The sequence below is a fragment of the Syngnathus scovelli genome, chromosome 22 (genome assembly GCF_024217435.2).
Source record: "Syngnathus scovelli strain Florida chromosome 22, RoL_Ssco_1.2, whole genome shotgun sequence".
Classification (NCBI taxonomy): Eukaryota; Metazoa; Chordata; class Actinopteri; order Syngnathiformes; family Syngnathidae; genus Syngnathus; species Syngnathus scovelli.
Window position 1 is genome coordinate 96,457 of NC_090868.1, and position 17,132 is coordinate 113,588.

The 17,132-nt window shown below is 60.2% G+C and overlaps 2 protein-coding genes and 1 long non-coding RNA gene across 7 annotated transcripts; 1 reads left to right on the forward strand and 2 right to left on the reverse strand.

Annotated features, from left to right (window-relative positions):
* Positions 1–92: 92 nt before the first annotated feature.
* tbk1 (TANK-binding kinase 1) lies at positions 93–5,343 on the reverse strand. Its single transcript, XM_049760375.2, has 21 exons — positions 5,182–5,343; positions 4,693–4,792; positions 4,438–4,578; positions 3,963–4,092; positions 3,615–3,796; positions 3,265–3,425; positions 3,090–3,200; positions 2,840–3,019; positions 2,479–2,675; positions 2,341–2,399; positions 2,163–2,254; positions 1,988–2,089; positions 1,835–1,913; positions 1,618–1,739; positions 1,476–1,552; positions 1,355–1,394; positions 1,179–1,280; positions 1,027–1,123; positions 829–929; positions 668–739; positions 93–277 (listed from the first exon to the last, which is right to left on the reverse strand). Exons 2-21 carry the CDS (start codon positions 4,777–4,779, stop codon positions 238–240), a joined length of 2,172 nt encoding a protein of 723 aa, XP_049616332.1. The 5' UTR covers positions 4,780–4,792; positions 5,182–5,343; the 3' UTR covers positions 93–237.
* LOC125992013 (uncharacterized) lies at positions 5,168–6,338 on the forward strand. Its single transcript, XR_007489512.2, has 2 exons — positions 5,168–5,310; positions 5,640–6,338. It is a non-coding gene; the product is annotated as an uncharacterized lncRNA (long non-coding RNA).
* lrp6 (low density lipoprotein receptor-related protein 6) lies at positions 5,697–16,646 on the reverse strand. 5 transcript variants are annotated; one of them, XM_049760271.2, is made up of 23 exons: positions 16,126–16,635; positions 14,602–15,001; positions 14,316–14,513; positions 13,451–13,647; positions 13,235–13,366; positions 12,767–13,163; positions 12,508–12,679; positions 11,677–11,893; positions 11,244–11,533; positions 10,944–11,170; positions 10,673–10,857; positions 10,069–10,395; positions 9,794–9,996; positions 9,512–9,699; positions 9,027–9,217; positions 8,508–8,717; positions 8,273–8,398; positions 7,910–8,146; positions 7,736–7,846; positions 7,426–7,653; positions 7,226–7,362; positions 7,041–7,138; positions 5,697–6,867 (listed from the first exon to the last, which is right to left on the reverse strand). In XM_049760271.2, the coding sequence occupies exons 1-23, from the start codon at positions 16,178–16,180 to the stop codon at positions 6,558–6,560; spliced, it is 4,836 nt and encodes a 1,611-aa protein (XP_049616228.1). In that variant the 5' UTR covers positions 16,181–16,635; the 3' UTR covers positions 5,697–6,557. The 5 variants fall into 5 exon arrangements, with proteins under 5 accessions (XP_049616228.1, XP_049616225.1, XP_049616227.1 ...); XM_049760268.2 differs by having other exon boundaries at positions 7,226–7,653; positions 16,126–16,641; XM_049760270.2 differs by having other exon boundaries at positions 7,736–8,146; positions 16,126–16,641.
* Positions 16,647–17,132: the final 486 nt, after the last annotated feature.

Genomic DNA, 17,132 nt, shown 5'->3' on the forward strand with positions numbered 1-17,132 from the left:
GCTGTCGCAGCATGCCATCACCATGGCAACAGCATCACCATAGCAACCAAAGGGTCACGTGACATGTCGTCAATGGCTTTTTGTTGGATTGGTTTTGTTGTTTTGGATCTTTTTATTGGACCTTGATCATCATCATCACATGTACAAAGCTGAGCTGCCATCGAAATATTTACAAAAGAGCAGCAGCTATTTACAAAAGCAAAACTTTTGCCGTGGCGTGCCGTGCCGTGGCGTGGTTCAACCCCGCAAAGCTCCGTCCAGCGTCAGCGTCCCGAATCTGAAGAAGAGCAGCAGAGCGCCTTTCAGCACCTCCCGCTAAGCTTCAAGCTAAGAGCCGGCCGGGCCTATTTTTATGCACGCGGGAAAAGGACGCCACACCCGGACGGCCGCCAATCGAGCGACGGCAAAGGCCAACTTTAAAAGAAGAGCAACCTGACTTACCTTTTTGACCTTTGGCCTTAGTTTTGCACTACAACACAGCTGCTAGCGGGCTCGGGGAATTACGGAATACAGGGCCCGGCCAAATGTACTGGCGACCCGACAAAAGGCCAAACTGCGCCCGCGCGCTTGAAGTTCGCTTAGACTTGGAGCGGCGTCGCGACCATCCAAAGGATGACGCGACGTGACACTACGCTAGCACACGCAACGGCGAGCAGAGTGGCGTGACCTTTCCAGGAAGTGGTTGTTCTCGGCCAGTTCCTTGACCACGCCCTCCATCTCTTCCTTCAGCTTCTTCATCCTGTCCCCCCCCCCCAATACACACACACACACACACACACAACGGTCGGTGATGTCATCCCGATGTGGCGAGAGTTGCGCTTCTCTCACCCCAGCGTCATCTCCACCAGCGTGTTCTGGCTCAGGTACGCCTGAGGCTTGAGACCGCTCATCACCAACGGAAGGACATGGGCGGGAATTTGCTCCTGCAGCTGGACGCGAGGCGACAAAACGAGATCAGCCGACGGGCTGAGGCATCAGACGCTCGCTGGCGCTGGCTCTCTCTCTCGCTCTCTCTCTCGGGCCCACCTTAGCGGCTCGCTCCATCAACACGCTGACTTCCTTCTCGATGCCCATGAGTTGAGTGGTCAAGGCCAGAAGCTGCTTCCTCACGTGGTGGATCTTCCTGTAAGCGCCTTAGTTTAGCCAAGGCAAGTGGCGGCAGAGAGCGGCTGGCTGACCTCATGGACTCTTCGCTCTTAGAGATGAAGAGGCGGTACTTCATGGCGCACTCCTCCGTGAACAGGGAGCGAGCTTTGCTGGCGTGCAGGACCAGCTTCTGCCTGTGGTGGCAAACAAACACCAGAGTCCAAGCCAGGCGGTGGCAGCGGCGGAACGAGGGAGGGAGGACACCTACTTGTCAAACTTGTGGATCTGCTCCTCGTTGTACGGCAGACCTGAAAAGACACGCACGCATGCACATGCCTGAGAAGAGCCAATGTTATTGTGTACTGCAGGTGTACTGCAGGTGTACTGACGGCGCTCAGCTTTGTCCTTCTTGAACTGTTGGTAGATGGCTGTGATGGCATCCAGTAGAACTCTAATCTTTTCCACACTGCACACACATCACGGCGGTCAGACCCTAACCCGTATGGAGGCGTTCGCGCGCGCGTGTCCTACTTCCTGTCTTGGGGGTGCGTGCCCACTTGCTGCGTCCAGGCGTCGCTCAGCAGACCTCCCGGGAGGAACTTGGCCTTCAGGTCCTGGGCGTTTCGATCGATCGGTTCCAGCGAGCTGCTGATCTGTGCGCGCACACACACACACACACACGCAAAGCGTGCCAGACAGCGGCAGTGGCGCCGGCTCCCGCCAAGTTGTCCGGCAGCGCCCCGCTCACCCTCACGACTTTCTTGTGCATGTCGGCAATCTCTTCGTACTCGGATGTCAGCATGTCAGCTCGCACGAGGACCTCCAACCTGCTCACGCACACGAAAGGCATGAAAGCGGCGCTCTTCAGGCGGCTGGCTCCGGCCGGCTGCGGCTGGCTCACAGCTGCTTGGTCTTCTCCAGCGTCTGCGTGGCCAAGCTGCACAGGTGGAACACCTCGGACTTTTTGTGGACAATCTCGCTGTAGTCCTCCTTCATCAGTTCGCTGTTGGACACGACAATGGGCACCGTCATAAGAGTCACCCTCCTCCTCCTCCTCCTCCTCCTCACCAACTCACATGAGACCGCGGACTCCTTTGCGCACCAGTTCTTGGTAGACAAGCAGAGACTCGGACGTTTTCCAAAGGTGTCCGACATCCCCTGCGAAGGTCTGAACCGAGGACGGGGGTGGGGGGGCGGACATCGGGCCATGAGTGCAAGTCTACCTTTGGAGGCAAGCGTAACGCACGCACACACCTTGGCGTAGCTGGCGTCCAGGTCCAGGTCGTAGCGGGGCTGCACTTTGGGGGGACTTGCTGCGAACGAGACAGGAGGAGTGGCAGCGCCGTCGTGAGCGGCGCCGTCATGAGAGGCGCCGCCGTGGAGGTTACTTACGGTCCTCGAAGATGAGCCCCACGGTGGCCACCGGGTCTCTGCTGACCAACATCATGGGGTTGTCCCTGGTGGTCTTGGGGAAGCTCTTGGCCTGGCGGTTGGGGTCCAGGACCAGGCGCCGGCCCTCGTAAATCAGCTCCTGGTTGTGCGGAGGGATGCTGGTCCGGCGAGACAGCAGCTCCTGGAACAGTGCCGCCCTGCCGACGGCATGGAGGCTGCGTCACGGGGTGAGCGGGACGAGGTGCGGCCGCGCGGCTGGTCCCGGCCCGGCTCAGTCCAGCCTAGCCTAGCCTAGCCTAGCCTAGCCTAACCCAGCCCAGCCCAGCCCAGCCCAGCCCAGCCCAGAGCCCAGCACTCTCACGTGTTGTACTCGTGGATGTAGACGTGGTGCAGGGTGGCCTGCTGCAGGCTGAAGACAAAGACCACCGCCCGGTGCAGGATGTCATTGGTCTCGGCAAAGAACTGGTCAAAGCCCCAACACTTTTCCTGGTCAGCTTCCAGGATGTTGGCCAGGACCGGAGTTAGCAGACTCTGCAGACCCCTGACGGCCAGACCGACCACACGTTGGGCCACGCCGACGGTGCGGCCCGCGCAGACGGGGCGCCACTGACTTGGACAAACTGCAGGACACGGGCATCTCGGTGCTCCACTCGATCTTGCCGTTCTCAGACTTCTGGTGACCCGAGATGGTGCCGGACGGCTTTTCTGTGATGATCTTGTACCTGGCGCAGCGAGAGCCTGAAAATGTTTGCCAGCCCGCCAGCAGGCCGCCTTCGAGGGACTTACATGACTTCCTGGTTCCTGCGCGGGCCCTCAAAGGGTCTGAAGGGCAGGCTGCCGGTGGCGGCGTGGTAGAAGGTGACGCCGATGCTCCACAGGTCCACGGTGGCGCCGTACTTCTTCTGGTGGTCCTTCCTCAACACGGCACGCTCGTACATGTCGGGATGCTGCCGGACAAAAGGGCCCACCGAGTGACTCGGGAATGTGGGGGCGGGGTTACCCGCTTGCCGTATTTGAAGCAGCGGCGGCCCAAATCAACGATTGGCCACCCAGAGATTTTTGTATAGCCAACTACTACGCTACACGGAACGAGACAGTTGGAGCGGCCGGCAACGGGGCCCCGACGGCCGCCTCACCAGGTACTCCTCGGTCCCGTAGAGCGACACAAACTGCTCGTCGTCCTCCAGTTCACGGGCGGCCCCGAAGTCGGTCAGCTTGTAGACGGAGCGTCCGTCCTCGCCGATGACGCGCATGATGTTGCCAGGTTTGATGTCGCGATGCACGATGCCGTATTCCCTTAGGTGGTTCATTCCCGCCACTGGAGCCAACAAAGAGAGGCGTGAGCGAGCCTGCGGCGTGAGCGGCCGGGCAGAAGCGCCGGCCGGGCAGAAGCGCCGGCCGGCCGGGCAGAAGCGCCGGCCGGCCGGGCAGAAGCGCCGGCCGGCCGGGCAGAAGCGCCGGCCGGGCAGAGCGCCAGCCCTCACCGACGTCATGCAGGACAATGAGGAACTCGTCTTCGGGGAGGCCGTAGGCGTTGGACGACTCCTCCAAAACGGTATAGAGACTCCCGCACGGACAGTACTCCATCACCAGGACCTTGTGCCGCGTGTTGGACTGAACGCAGCACACGGAGCCAAACGACAAAAATGTCATTTAGCGGATGCTTGTGGCATGCATCTCACGTGGGCTTCCTGAACAACTCGGAGCTGTCTCCAATCACAACTCAATGTGTAACTTGACGCCACACTCCGCCAATGCCAAACATCACTTGCAAAGCACCAAATATGGCTTTGCTTTGCAAGTTCAAGTGCCCGAGTATCGAACCTTACTACACTTGACTTCCTGAATAGCTTCCGTCCGTCACTTTCTGGGTGCCTCACCTCACCAACGTATGTATAGTGGCTGCCGCGTAGGTCAAAATGGGGAATACGCAAGGTGTGCTCCTCGTTGTGTACCAACCTCCTCCTCGACGGCAAAAAGCTTGACGATGTTCTTGTGGTTGAGCTTCTTGAGCACCTCAAACTCTCGCATCTGCACGTCCAGCGGCCTCAGGAAGCTCAGGTTGTTGAACACTTTGACCGCATACAGGTCGCCCGTTTTCTGGAAACACCTCACACAATTGACAACCCACCAGCCGGCTCCGCAGCCCTCGTCCGTCCGTCCGTCCGTCCACCCAACCCGCTCGCTCGCTCGCTCGCTCGCTCACTCACTCACCTTGTGTCGGCCGCGATACACGTTGGCCGTGGCGCCCTGACCCAGAAGGTCCGAGATGAGCCACAGGTAGTTGGTGGTGCTCTGCATTATCACGACCTACCTGCGCGCGCACACAGTAATTATAGCCTGCCCGTCAATCTCCTTGCGATGACGTCAGAGCGGGAAATCACCGCCAGTCTTTCGCTTTTCCGCGTTTTCGCCGTGACCCGGAAAAATGCCCAAAGTGCTCGTTTGTTTGCCGGCACAACGCCGAAGCGCCCGAGTGACGAAGCCAAATAACGTTTATTGACAAGCGAGCGGAGCGAAGTTCAAGCAGCATTTCCGGCCTCTGTTCCGGACGGGCAACATGGCGGCCCGCTAACAAAGCAGCGCACGGCATCAAAGCTGGGGTGCCGGTGACCAAGCTGGGTGCTCAAGGCGAAAAGCGATGTGAAAGTGAAAAGGGGAGTTTTGTGGCTTAATACGATGTAGAGGAGGACGCTGACTTACCCTCGTCGCTGCAACTGAGTGCTTCCTTTTCCGCTCTGGCCTGGTCACGTGCCCTACGAGCCAATCACAGCGCAGACAACCGCACCTGACGTCACCTGCCGTCAACAAGCTGAGTTTTCTCACCGGGTGGTGAGTTTTTGAGATGACAGTACCACGTTAACGATTGTTTAAAAGGTGGATTTCTGGATGCCCGCAAAAAGAAACACATTCCCCCCTCTTCTGGCCGAACCCCCCCCCCCCGGCATATTAATTTCGTGTGAAAAAGTCACGGGCAATCCATGTTCGCTCCATCAGTTCAAAGGACTATGCGTGAACAATAAATGTTGCAGGCGCTCACTAAACAAAGCATTTGATCGAATCCAACTTTATCTAGGTCGATTCTAATACTTCTACACGGTCCAACAAGCGGCAATCTGACTGCTTTTCTTCTTGATTCCATGTCAATTATCCTCGGACAGCGTTGACGTCAACTTGGGGGACAACGGAGGAATGACAGACACCGAGACGGCAGAAAGTACAAGGTCACTCACTTTATGTTGGACAAAAGGAAGGAGAAGGACAGGAGCGGCTAACGGTGGCAGCCGGATGGGCCAAAGTAGAGGATGAACAACCAAACGCTGAAAAAAAGAAAAGACACCGAGCCGGGGCCGAACGCGCCGCCGTATTTGCTGAGCCGGCGGCTTCGCAAACTGTCACAAGGAAGGGCCAGGAACCGTGGCTCCGAGTGACGGCTCAGTGTCATACTTTCCGCAGGTTGAGGTACGCAACAGAAGAGAACAAACATGGTCACGCTCGTGAGAGATAGAAAACAAGGAAGGAGCGCTTTACAAGGTGGTGGCGGCGGCTGCTGCTGCTTCTCGGTGTGCTCGATAACGTGTAGCTTATGAACGCACCTTAATGCTGCGCTGCTGCAAAAACACTTGCTGTTCAACTGCTCAGGCACAAGATGGCTGCTCGATTGAGACTGGGGGGGGGGGTGCTTGGGCAAACCGGCGGGAATGGCGCTCGAGGCGAACCGGCGGGGATGGCGCTCGAGGCGAACCGGCGGGGATGGCGCTCGGGGCGAACCGGGGATGGGGCGGCTGGAATGGCGGACGCTCCGTATTTGGCGTAGTGTGTCCTTTAAGGCAACTTCTCTGTGTGTGATTTGAATAAAAGCTTTTCTTAAAAAATGTACAAACGTCAGAATACAAACCTCTATAGCATCATCAGTAAACGCTGTATAGAAAATATATAAATGTTTTCCTCTTTTTCAATGTACAAATGTTCCGCAGCAGCCGGCCTGGCGTTCCCATTTTTAACCTCATTTATGCACAATTGCTATTTACACCAGGGGGGTGGGGGTGGGGTGGGATTTGGAGAGCTTCGTCACGGGTTCAGGACGAGTCCGTGCAGGGTGAGGGCGGGGGCGGGTAGAGGTGGTGCGAGTAACTGCGCTCGGTGTAGGGCGACGGCGGGCAGCTCTCGCAGTTCTCCTCGGCCGACAGGTATTGGCTGCGGGGCGTGGGCGGCGGCGGGAAAGGCTCTGAATCGTAGTTGAGGTCGCTGGCGTAGTCTTTGGCCGCCGCGCGGCCGCCCGCAGACTTGAGCGGCGCGCGGCGGCCCGGCGTGTAGTCGCTGTCACACACGTCGGTGCTGCACGGCGTGGTGGGAGGGGCAAAGTGGCGGTACGTGTACGGCCGGTAGCTGCGGGACGTACGACGTGAGTTAGCCACTTGCAAACGTGCACTCTTTTCCTCCAATTCCAAATCAATTGCATCAATGAATGAGACAAAAGCCAATGCTTGCAATTCAAAGGACAATTTTGCTGACTTTCGTATGCAGCTTTTGGAAACCTCCTTTGTCGGCCGGAGGCGTACCTGTAGGATCGGTGCGTGGACGGGCTGTTGGACGAGTATCCGAACTCCAGCGTATACTGCGAGCGGACGGTGGCGGGAGAAGGAGGCGGGTTCAGGATCTAGCGGCAAGAACATTTCACACGGTCATTCCCTGGATTTGAGGGTCCCCCCCCCCCCCCCCCCCTCATGTGTAGAAAGGTTCTGACCGGAGGGAAGTAGGCGCCTTTGGTGCTGGACGAGCTGCTGGATGAGGCGCCGGTGATGTGGGCGCGGTCGTACGGCGGGCCGCTGCTGCCGCCCATGATGCTGAGCGAGCCGATGGCCGACTTGCCCCCGGACATGACTGGCACAAACGACAAGCGGGTTAGCGCCGGAGGGGGTGGCGGGGCTCCCCGGCCGGCCTCACCTGGCAACGAGGCGGACAGGGGGGCGGCGTGCGGCACGTATCCCAGCGGCACCGAGGAAGGCCCGTGGACCACAAAGTCGTTGGCGACCGTCTCGCTGTCGTCTTTCATTTGAGGGCACAGGACGCGCTGGCACACAAAGTAGATGGCGCCCACCAGGAAGAGCGCCATCACCACGCCCACGATGGAGCCCACCGTGTTGTTGGGCGGGGGCGGCTCATCCGCGGAGTCTGCCGCACCGAGAAGAAGGAGATGAAGGACAGCGAGGGGGAGGAAGCGGCGAGCGACTGAGCGAGCAAGCGAGCGTCATACAGCAGCCGGTCTCGTCCGAGTTGTCGGCGCAGTCCACGTTGTTGTCGCACTTGTTGTGCTTGCCGACGCACTGGCCGTTGCCGCAGGCGAACTGGTCCGACGGGCAGCGCACTGAAAGGCAGAGCGACTTGAGCCACGAAATCGCCGGGCAGGCGGGCAGCAGGTGAGTCTCACCTTCGCAATTGTTCTCGTCGGAGCGGTCCTGGCAGTTGACCTCGCCGTTGCAGCGAAGGCTGAGCTGGATGCACTGGCGGCTGTCGCACTGGAACTCGCTGTCCGAGCAAACCGGGCAGTCCACCTCGTCGCTGATGTCGTCGCACTCGGCGTAGCCGTCGCAGCGCCACGCCTGAGGGATGCAGTCCACCTCGCCCGAACGGCACGAGAAGTGCTCCGGGGAACACGTGGGCGGCTCTGAGGGGGCATGACGAAGAGCGTCAGGGAGGGTGGGCGGAGGCAGGGGCGGACGCGGGGACAGACGCGGGCGGGGACGGACGCGGAGACAGAGGCGGGGACAGGCGCAGGGACAGAGGCAATCACCTCCGCAGGACAGCTCGTTCTGCAGCAGCACCAAGTGGACGGGACAGGAACAGCGGTTGGTGCCGTCACCCTTGACGATGCAGATGTGCGAACAGCCGCCGTTGTCCCACGTGCACGGGTGTTTACCTGCCACGATACGCCGAGCGCACGTCAGCCATTGGCCGCCAATGAGGTTTTTCACTCACGAGTCCACGGATTTGGCACAGCCCCGAATAAAAGGCTCTATTTGGCTCACCGTAGTCCCTCATGTCGAGCTCGCGCACGGCGTGGATGTCGCTGAGGTAGGCCACCCGCGCCTGGATCTTGGTGCGGCCCTTGCGCGTGGTCTTGTCGATGCGCTCGATCATCTGCTGCTGCTTGTCGATCCAGTACAGGTGCTTGCCAAACACCGTCAGGCCCACAGGCTGCAGGATGTTGGAGTCGGCGATGACGATGCGATTGGCGCCTGGTCGGGCGGGGGCGGGGCAAAGGAAAACAAGGCGCTCGGGAACTCGGCCAACAAAACAAGTAAGGAACTGAGGAGGGGGAGGACGGGCGGGAGGAGCGGGACACGCATTAGCCCGCCGTCTCATAGCATCCTACCGGCCAAACATGAGCTGAGACCAAATTGCTCTCAATATTAGACACATTTTGTACTTCCCACAGAGCACGTCTGGGTTGATGTGCACCGCAGAGATCAGCCACTAGAGCGCAGTGCAGCAGTGTTGCTTTTGGAGCGGCCATGTTCGACGAGGACGCCGGCGCCGCCGCATACCTGACAGGTCGCTGCTCTCGATGCGCCGCAGGTCCGAGTCCACCCAGAAGAGCTTGGCCAGCTCGTTGTCCACGGCCAGCGCCACGGGCTTGCCCAGCCCGCTGAAGAAGAGCACCTCGCGCTCCGTCCCGTCCAGCGCCGCGCGCTCGATCGTGGGCGAGCGCTCCAGCAGGTTGGTGAAGTACATGTACCTGAGATGACACAGGGCGCACGTTCAAAATCCCCCCCAATCAGCCAAAAAGGCGTCGGGCTCCTCCTCCTCGCGACCACATCTGCAAAGTTCATCTGCGAACCGCACGCAGATTACCGGCCGGACCCGGCCCGAAGCAAAGCCAAGGCTGCAATTACCGCTCCAAACAAATGAGCGCAGAGGGAGAAAAAAAAAAGGAACACAAAGAAAGCGGCCATCATAGGCCTCTCTCAACAGCAAGCAGGAGAAGGAGAAGAAGGTGGCTGGCCACGCACGTCTCACTCTCTCTACTCACCCTCGCTCGGGGTTGACCACGATGGCGCGCGGCTTGTCGTGCGGGCCCCTCAGCACCACGCCCACGCGGCCGCCGTCGGTGCGCGTGACGTTGATGACGTTGCTGAGCTCGCTGGTCCAGTAGATGAAGCGGCTGTAGATGTCGATGCTCAGGTCGTACAGCTGCAGGCCCGACACCACCGTCATGCTCTGGCGGCGCACAAAGAGACGGACGGCGGGCGGACCAGCATTAGCCCGCCAGTATTTGAAACGGCGGCGGCAGAATGCGCCTCGGCCTCGCCACCTGGTTGCCGTCCTCCTGGGCGCGACGCACGACGTTCTGCTTGGAGTCGATCCAGTAGAGCTGCTTGTCCAGCGGGTCGTAGTCGATGGCGCGCACGTTGCTCAGGTTGTGGATGGGCAAGATGATGTCGGGGCTCTGCTGCTCGTCCATCACCATGCGGTTGATGGCCGTCTTCTGGCTGAAGAGCAGGAAGGACGTCGGCGCTGAAAAACAACAAGCGGCTTAAAAGGCGGGGCGGCGCGGCCCGACCCGACCCGACCGGCTCGGCTCCTCACCGTTGCAGGTTTTGTTGTCGTAGCCCAGCGAGAAGTGGGCGGGGCAGCCGCACACAAAGCCCCCAACGGGCACGGCCAGGCAGAGGTGCGAGCAGTGGCCGTTGGTGGAGGCGCAGGCGTTCCAGCCGCCCTGGCGGGACGAGTGGAACACCAGGATGTCCATGACGTAGTCCAGGTGGCCCTGGATGACGGTGCGGTTCTGCCCGCTGGTCTTGTTGGCCCGCTCGATGCTGCGCTGGCTCCAGTCCGTCCAGTAGATGTAGTCTTGGTACTGAGTCAGGCCGAACGGGTGAGGGAGGTCGTCGGCGATCACCTCGCGGTCCTGACCTGAAGATGAAACCAGGTCTCGTCATTACGGGCACGGCACCAGCCGCTAGTCGACCGCAACTGCCGGCCCGTCTCGCTTCCTTCCTTCCTTCCTTCCTTCCTTCCTTCCTTCCTTCCTTCCTTCCTTCCTTCCTTCCTTCCTTCCTTCCTTCCTTCCGTCCGTCAGGTCCTTTCTTTGTCGGGCATTGGTATCTCACGAGAGAAGCTCCACTTATTGTGAGTTGCCCGCCACAGGCGACCAACTTGTTAGCCACGAATAGGACGGGTCGAGCCTCACCGAGCATGTCGGACGACTCGATGAGCGTGGTGTCCAGGTCGGTCCAGTACAGGCGGCGCTCGGCGTAGTCGATGGTGAGTCCATTGGCTCGGCCCACGTCCGCCACCAGTGTGACGCGACCGCTCCCGTCCATCGCCGCTCGGTCGATCTTGGGCTTGCCGCCCCACTCGGTCCAGTACATGTAACTGAGGAGGAGGAGACGGCTGGGCTGAGCGGGGTGGGGCGGGGCCGGGCCGGATCGGCCGGGCGGCAAAGCGGGACTCGCGCTCACCCTTGGGCCGGGTCCAGCGCCAACGCCCTGGGACTGTCCAAATCCTTCCAGACCAGGACCTGCCGATGCTGGCCGTCCAGTTTGGCCACCTCGATGCGGTTGGTGCCCGTGTCGGCCCAGTATAGGTTCTTGCCCAGCCAGTCCACCGCCATGCCCTCTGGGTAGTCCAGACCAAACTCCACCACGTGCTCCAGGGCGCTGCCGTTCATGAAGGCCCGGCTGATGGTCTGTGAAGAAAAACGCGTAAGGGCTTTTAGCGCGCGCACACGCACGGACGGAAGGACACGCCCGACGGAGCACCTTGCGGGTGATGTCGGTCCAGTAGATCCTGTTGTCGGTGACGTCAAAGTCGAGGGCGGAGGCCTCCTTGACGCCGGTGAGCGGGATGGCCACGTTGTTGTTGTTGGTCTCCAGCGAGATGCGGCGGATGTCGGTGTGGCGCGAGAAGAGCAGGAAGGCCTCGGGCACGATGCACGTGCGCATGTCGGCGATCAGCTCCAGCCCGATGGGGCAGCCGCATTGCGCCCCCTGCGGCTTGAACAGGCACAGGTGGCTGCAGCCGCCGTTGTTGTGGGCGCACGCGTTGCTGCCTGACGAGGAGGCAAAGGGGCAGGCGACGGTCAGGTCAGGTCAGGCGACGGTCAGGTCAGGTCAGGTCAGACCCGGCCCGGCCCGCCTAGCAAACGACAGCTCCAAAGGTCCCACCAGCCAGCGAGTTTGACGACGTACTCACCGAAGGCCCGGCGGACGTAGGCGGCCTTGAGGCCCATGAGGTCCGGCAGCTGCTCGATGATGACCTCGCGCTCGGCCGTGTGCTTGTGGACGCGCTCGATGCTGCGCCGCTGCCAGTCCGTCCAGTAGATGAAGTCGCCCAGCAGCGTGAAGCCAAAAATGTGAGGAAGCCTGTCCTCCACCAGCACCCGCCTCGACGTCCCGTCCATGTTCATCACCTGACACAGTGCCAGCCGGGGAGGGGGGGGGCTTCATTTGTTGCCCATAAGCCAACGCCCATTTGGCTGACGTGGCAAATCATCTTTCCCACATCATGCATGGCTAGCTATCATATAGAAATATAGCTATGAGATATAAATATATCTATGATATAGTACGTAGAAAAATATCTATTTATACTTTATGTATATGTGTGTGTGTGTGCGCGCGCGCGCACGTAAAAGTTTCTTTCCATGGTGAGCCAAAGGGTTTGACCACCGTGTGGCGATGTTTGACTTTCTGCTTCTATTCTAAACGGAGCCCACCACAGCTGCAGCGCAGCCACAATCGCAACCAGATGTGGGAGCTGGCCACGGAAAGAAAAGAAAAGAAAGAAAAATTACGAGACCTGGAGGGAGGGAGGGAGGGAGGGAGGGAGGGAGGGAGGGAGGGAGGGAGGGGGTCCGAGTCGCAATGGGGCGGGCGGGGAGGCAAGAGGAGCACCGGCCGCCCGCCTGCCCGCCCGCCCGCCCGCTCGCCTGCCAATCCAATCATTTGCCATTCGAGAAAAAGGAAAGCGCCTTCTGACATGGACCGGAATCGCAGACCTTGTCATTTCTCAAGCGTGACTCACCTCGATCATGTCGGTCTTGGCGTCGCCCCAGTAGATCTTGCGCTCGTCGTAGTCCAGCGCCAGGCCGTTGGGCCAGCCCAGCGAGGTGTTGACCAGCACCAGCCGCTCCGTGCCGTCCAGGTCGGCACGCTCGATCTTGGGCACCTGGCCCCAGTCGGTCCAGTACATGTACCTGAAGCGCACCACATGCCATCAAGAACTCGCAAGCGGATAGCCCAATAGCCCGCCGGTCCCGATGGAATCTGCGTCAAACGCTCACCCGGCCACAGGGTCCAGCACGATGGCCCGGGGCTCGTCCAGGTCCTCGGAGACCAGGATCTTGCGCATGGTCCCGTTGAGGCGGGTGACCTCGATACGGTCCGTGCCCGTGTCGGTCCAGTAGAGGTTGCGCGCGATCCAGTCCACGGCGATGCCGTCCGGGTGGCTGACCTGCGAGGTGACCACCAACTGGGCGTCGCTGCCGTCGGGCAGCGAGCGGCGGATGGCCTTCACGTCGTCGTCCGTCCAGTAGATGTAGCCGTCCACCGGGTCGTAGTCAATGGCGATGGCGTGCCGGATGTCGTCCACCTGCAGGATGATGGCCGTGAAGTCGGGCGTGTCCAGAGAGATGCGGCGCAGGTCCGTCCGCCGAGCCAGCAGCAGCATGCGTGTGGCGCCTGCAAAAGCCCAGCATCAATTTGGGTTTTCTTCCCGTGGCCCGGCCCGGCCCGCTTTTGCTCCGACCGACCATCTCGGCAGGTCCTGTTGTCGTGCAGCAGCTGCACTCCGGTGGGGCAGGCGCAGCGGAAGAAGGGCTCGGCGGGCGACAGCAGGCACAGGTGAGAGCAGCCGCCGTTGCCCAGAGAGCACGGCGTGCTCGCTGAAACGCCGCCACAAACCGTTGAACGTTGGCTAAAGAAACAAGCAGCCGTGCCGCGCCGCGCCGCCGGCCGTTTGGACTCACTCTGGCTTTGCCGCTTGGCGCTGAAGACGTGGATATCCATGGGGGAAAAGATGTCCGAGTGGACCACGCGCTGCCGGCCGCCGTCGTGCTTGGAGCACGAGTGGATGGAGTGCGTGTTCCAGTCGGTCCAGAAAAGCGTGTCCTCAAATAGGGTGAGGGCAAACGGGTGAGGCAGCTTGCCTTTCACCACCACCTCCCTGAAGGAGCATAGAAACATGGAGGAAGCGGCTCATGATCAAATTTTCTTTGAATTTGTTGAGTGATTGCCTGGGTCGTTTATTTGGGGGGGGGGGTTTGCAGCCCCCCCCCAACCATTTGTTTTGGGTGCAATTCTGTAGTTGGCCAAGGGATGGCGACCCCCATACGTTGTCACGTCAGCTAGAAGCTAGCGCGCTAGCTTCAAAAGCTTTGACCGCCAGTTGTTGGCTCTCGATGGCAGATTTGACCTGTATTTTCTGGAAGGGGGTTGCCGTACTGCCAGAGCTGCATATTTTTTGCCCCCAAAACACCAGCCGTCCGCAATTCAAGTGATGCGGCTCGCAACGTGCCAAAGTGTAATGCTAGCAAAGGCGCCTTGAAATATGGGCCCGGGCGGCGGAGCTCGACCTTTTGCGCTGAGAGCGCCGTGACGCGGGCCTGAGCGCAGCAGCAAATCACACATCTGTTTTCCATCAACAACTGGCGCTCACCAATGCGAGTCCCCAGTAGACACGCACGCACGCGCACACACACACACACTTTTCCTTTTCGTTGCCCCCCCCCTCCCCTCACAAGCACATGTGATTTTTGGGGCTGCTTCTGGTCCTTCTCCATTACTCACTCACGCAGGCAGGCGAGCAAGGACGCAGAAGGCTCGGGTCGGTACCTGTTGGTGCCATCCAGGTGGCAGCGGTGGATGAAGCTGTGCTTGGCGTCAGCCCAGTACAGCTTGCGCTGCTCGTAGTCCAGCGTGAGTCCGTTGGGCCAGTAGATGTCGCGCTCCACGATGACGGAGCGATCGGTCCCGTCCATGCCCGCCCGCTCGATCTTGGGGATCTCGCCCCAGTCGGTCCAGTACATGAAGCTGCCGCCGTCGCAAAAGGCGCCGTCAGCGCACCATGGCGAGCGGTGTACAGGTGTGCGACGGGCAAACAAAGGGCCACGCTACTCACCCTCTGGCGGGGTCCAAGGCGATGGCCCTGGGCTGGTCCAGCTCCTGCCAGAAGAGAACCTTCCTCAGGCTTCCGTCCAGCTCCGACACTTCGATGCGATTGGTCTCCGAGTCGGTCCAGTAGAGTTTGGCGGCCAGCCAGTCGCAGGCCAGTCCGTCGGGTGAGGCCAGGCCGGGCACCACCGTGTGTACGGCGCCGCCGCCACCCGCCCGGTCCAAGACAGTGCGCTTGATGGCCTCCTCGCTCACATCGCTCCAGTAGATGAGCCCCTGCGAGAAGACGTAGTCCACGGCCGCTGCGTCCTCCAGGCCGCCCACCACCACGCTGGCGTTGGCGCGCTCGCGGGACGCGTCCACCAGCCGCAGGTCCCGTCGGTTGGCGTACAGCAGCAGCGGCTGGCCTGAGGGCAGCGACCAAAAACCAAATCCTCATCTGAACCGGGGCCCGCTCCAAATCCCATCCGTCGGAAATGGGAACGGCAAGGCCATGAACCCCAAGCGACCGCTGAGAAGCGGCGAAAACGGCCGACTCGGCAGCCGGCCGGCGAAAGCTCGGGCTCCGAGAGAAACGTCGGCGGATGTCCAGCAAACAACCTCGAAGGTGCGCTCGGAGCGAGCCATCTGAGGCCCCTTGAAACGGAGGGACCGACAAAGTCGAGAAGAGGAGCAAACGTGCCGTTGGACGGCGAGCGCGGCAATTTACGTATCAAATTGAGAGGCGACCGTTTTGGCTCATCCGCGAGCTCTCATTGAACTTGAAACCTGCCCGATTGTTGCAAGTCGACGCCAAACCTGCTCTCGATTCTGCAGATTCTCCCAGTTCGTTTGCGAGCATCTGCTTTGAGTTTGGAAAACGATGGTCAACATTTTGGACAGTTTCCCTGTCGATGGTACGATATGAGCGAAACGGCAACTGAATTTCAGTTTGTGCTTTTCGAAAAAGTACAACTTTTAGAAGAGTTCGACAGACGAAGCGAGCGAGCGAGCGAGCGAGCGAGCGAGCGGGGCCAGCGCTCAGATATTATGGTTAGCAGCACCAGCAGCATCCTCGGCATGTCTTTCGGATAGACACCGTTTCAGCGAGCGTGTTTGTCCCGTCGCTTGCAGCGTTCGGCTCGGCGTTGCTGCGTTTCTGTTGTTGTGCAACGCGCGCGCACGGACGCACGCACGGACGGACGGCAATTAAAAGAGGAGGAATGGATAGCGACAGACGGGGTGGGGGTCCGAAAGCCAAACAATGCGGAGTGGGGAGGCCAAAGAAGCGCAGTCCTGGGGGGCGAGCGAGGTGATTTTTCAGCCAACTTGGCCAAAGTGCTCCGCTCGCTTCGCCTAGCCTAGCCGAAGACGGGCTAGCGGCGCTAGCGCTAGCACGTCGTCTGATGCCCTGACAAAGTAGGAGCGCGAGCAAAAGCGCTCGGGCCGCGAGCAGCACACGAGCTATCAGGACCCCACGCAGCCCATTCGTGAACACTTTGAGGCCGACTCGAGTCAATCGGGCGGCCGATCGGTCGGGCGGTGGACTCACCTCGCAGCGGGAGGCAAAAAGTGGAAAACAAGAGCGTCCGCAGCACCGCGGCCATGCTGCTCACGGTCGCTGGCTTCTTCCTCGTCCTTCGTCGGCTTGCGCTCGTCGCCGCCTCTCGTTGCTCGTCAACGGCCAGCGAGCAAAAACATCTCGCTCGCTTGGCTGAGCCAGCGAGCGTCCCGCCTGCGTTTGCGTTTGCGCCTGCGCCTCCTTCTCAACCTCAACCTCGGCGGCGGGCGGGCGGCCTCGAACGTAAACTCCTGGCCTGGCTGGCCGGCCGGCCGGCTGCTTCCTCCCTCCTTCGACGTCGCACAAGTGGCTCAGGCGGTGGTCGGAGCGCTCGGACGTTCCATGGCTCGGCTGGCGTCGTCGTTTGGCGGCCTTTGTCACTCGTCTCGGGCTCGTTGTTGGCTTGTTTGCTTCCAGGCGCGACGCTCCAACTCTCCCGAGGAAGCCGAAGCACGACAGTACATTGTCCTGGCCTCTCAGCCTCCGCCGTATCCGTCCGCCCTCTCCGCTATTGTCGGACGAGCGAGCGAGCGAACCAGCGAGCCAGCGAGCGAGCGCCTCGAAGGCCAACCAAACCAAATGATCGCCGAGCCGCACGCTCGACAACCTCGTCGTTCGGCGGCAAGTTGAGACCAAAACACATCCTAGGAAGGAATGAGAAAGGGAGCCGCTGCACACGCAAACGCACTCACATTCCACAGGGACTACTTTCTCTCCCGCTTGGACTGCTGCAAACTTCCAACAACTTTTTTTTGCCATGCACCAAAGCGCCCTGCTGCTATTCTAATCTTTCACATTTACTATTATCGAGTGCGATTACGTCCTATTAATTCAATCACATCCACGTAAATAAACTCGTTGGAGCCTACTGCCATCACGCGATTTCAACGAAAATAAACTGCCTTTGCGCCCCCCCCCCCCGCAGCCCACATTTTCAATGTAAAAATCGATTTGTTGCACTTTTTTCCTCGACAGCAAACAACAGCCCTAAAATAGTC

Coding starts and splice junctions, on each gene's coding strand:
- tbk1 (XM_049760375.2), bottom strand. CDS start 4,779: ATGCAGAGCACCACCAACTACCTGTGGCTCATCTCGGACCTTCTGGGT. Junction 4,093..4,437: donor TTTTTGCCGTCGAGGAGGAG/GTTGGTACACAA, acceptor TGCTGCGTTCAG/TCCAACACGCGGCACAAGGT. Junction 1,395..1,475: donor GAAGGACAAAGCTGAGCGCC/GTCAGTACACCT, acceptor GTGTCTTTTCAG/GTCTGCCGTACAACGAGGAG.
- lrp6 (XM_049760266.2), bottom strand. CDS start 16,180: ATGGCCGCGGTGCTGCGGACGCTCTTGTTTTCCACTTTTTGCCTCCCG. Junction 11,894..12,507: donor CCAAGACCGACATGATCGAG/GTGAGTCACGCT, acceptor GCACTGTGTCAG/GTGATGAACATGGACGGGAC. Junction 7,654..7,735: donor CTCGGACGAGACCGGCTGCT/GTATGACGCTCG, acceptor TCGGTGCGGCAG/ACTCCGCGGATGAGCCGCCC.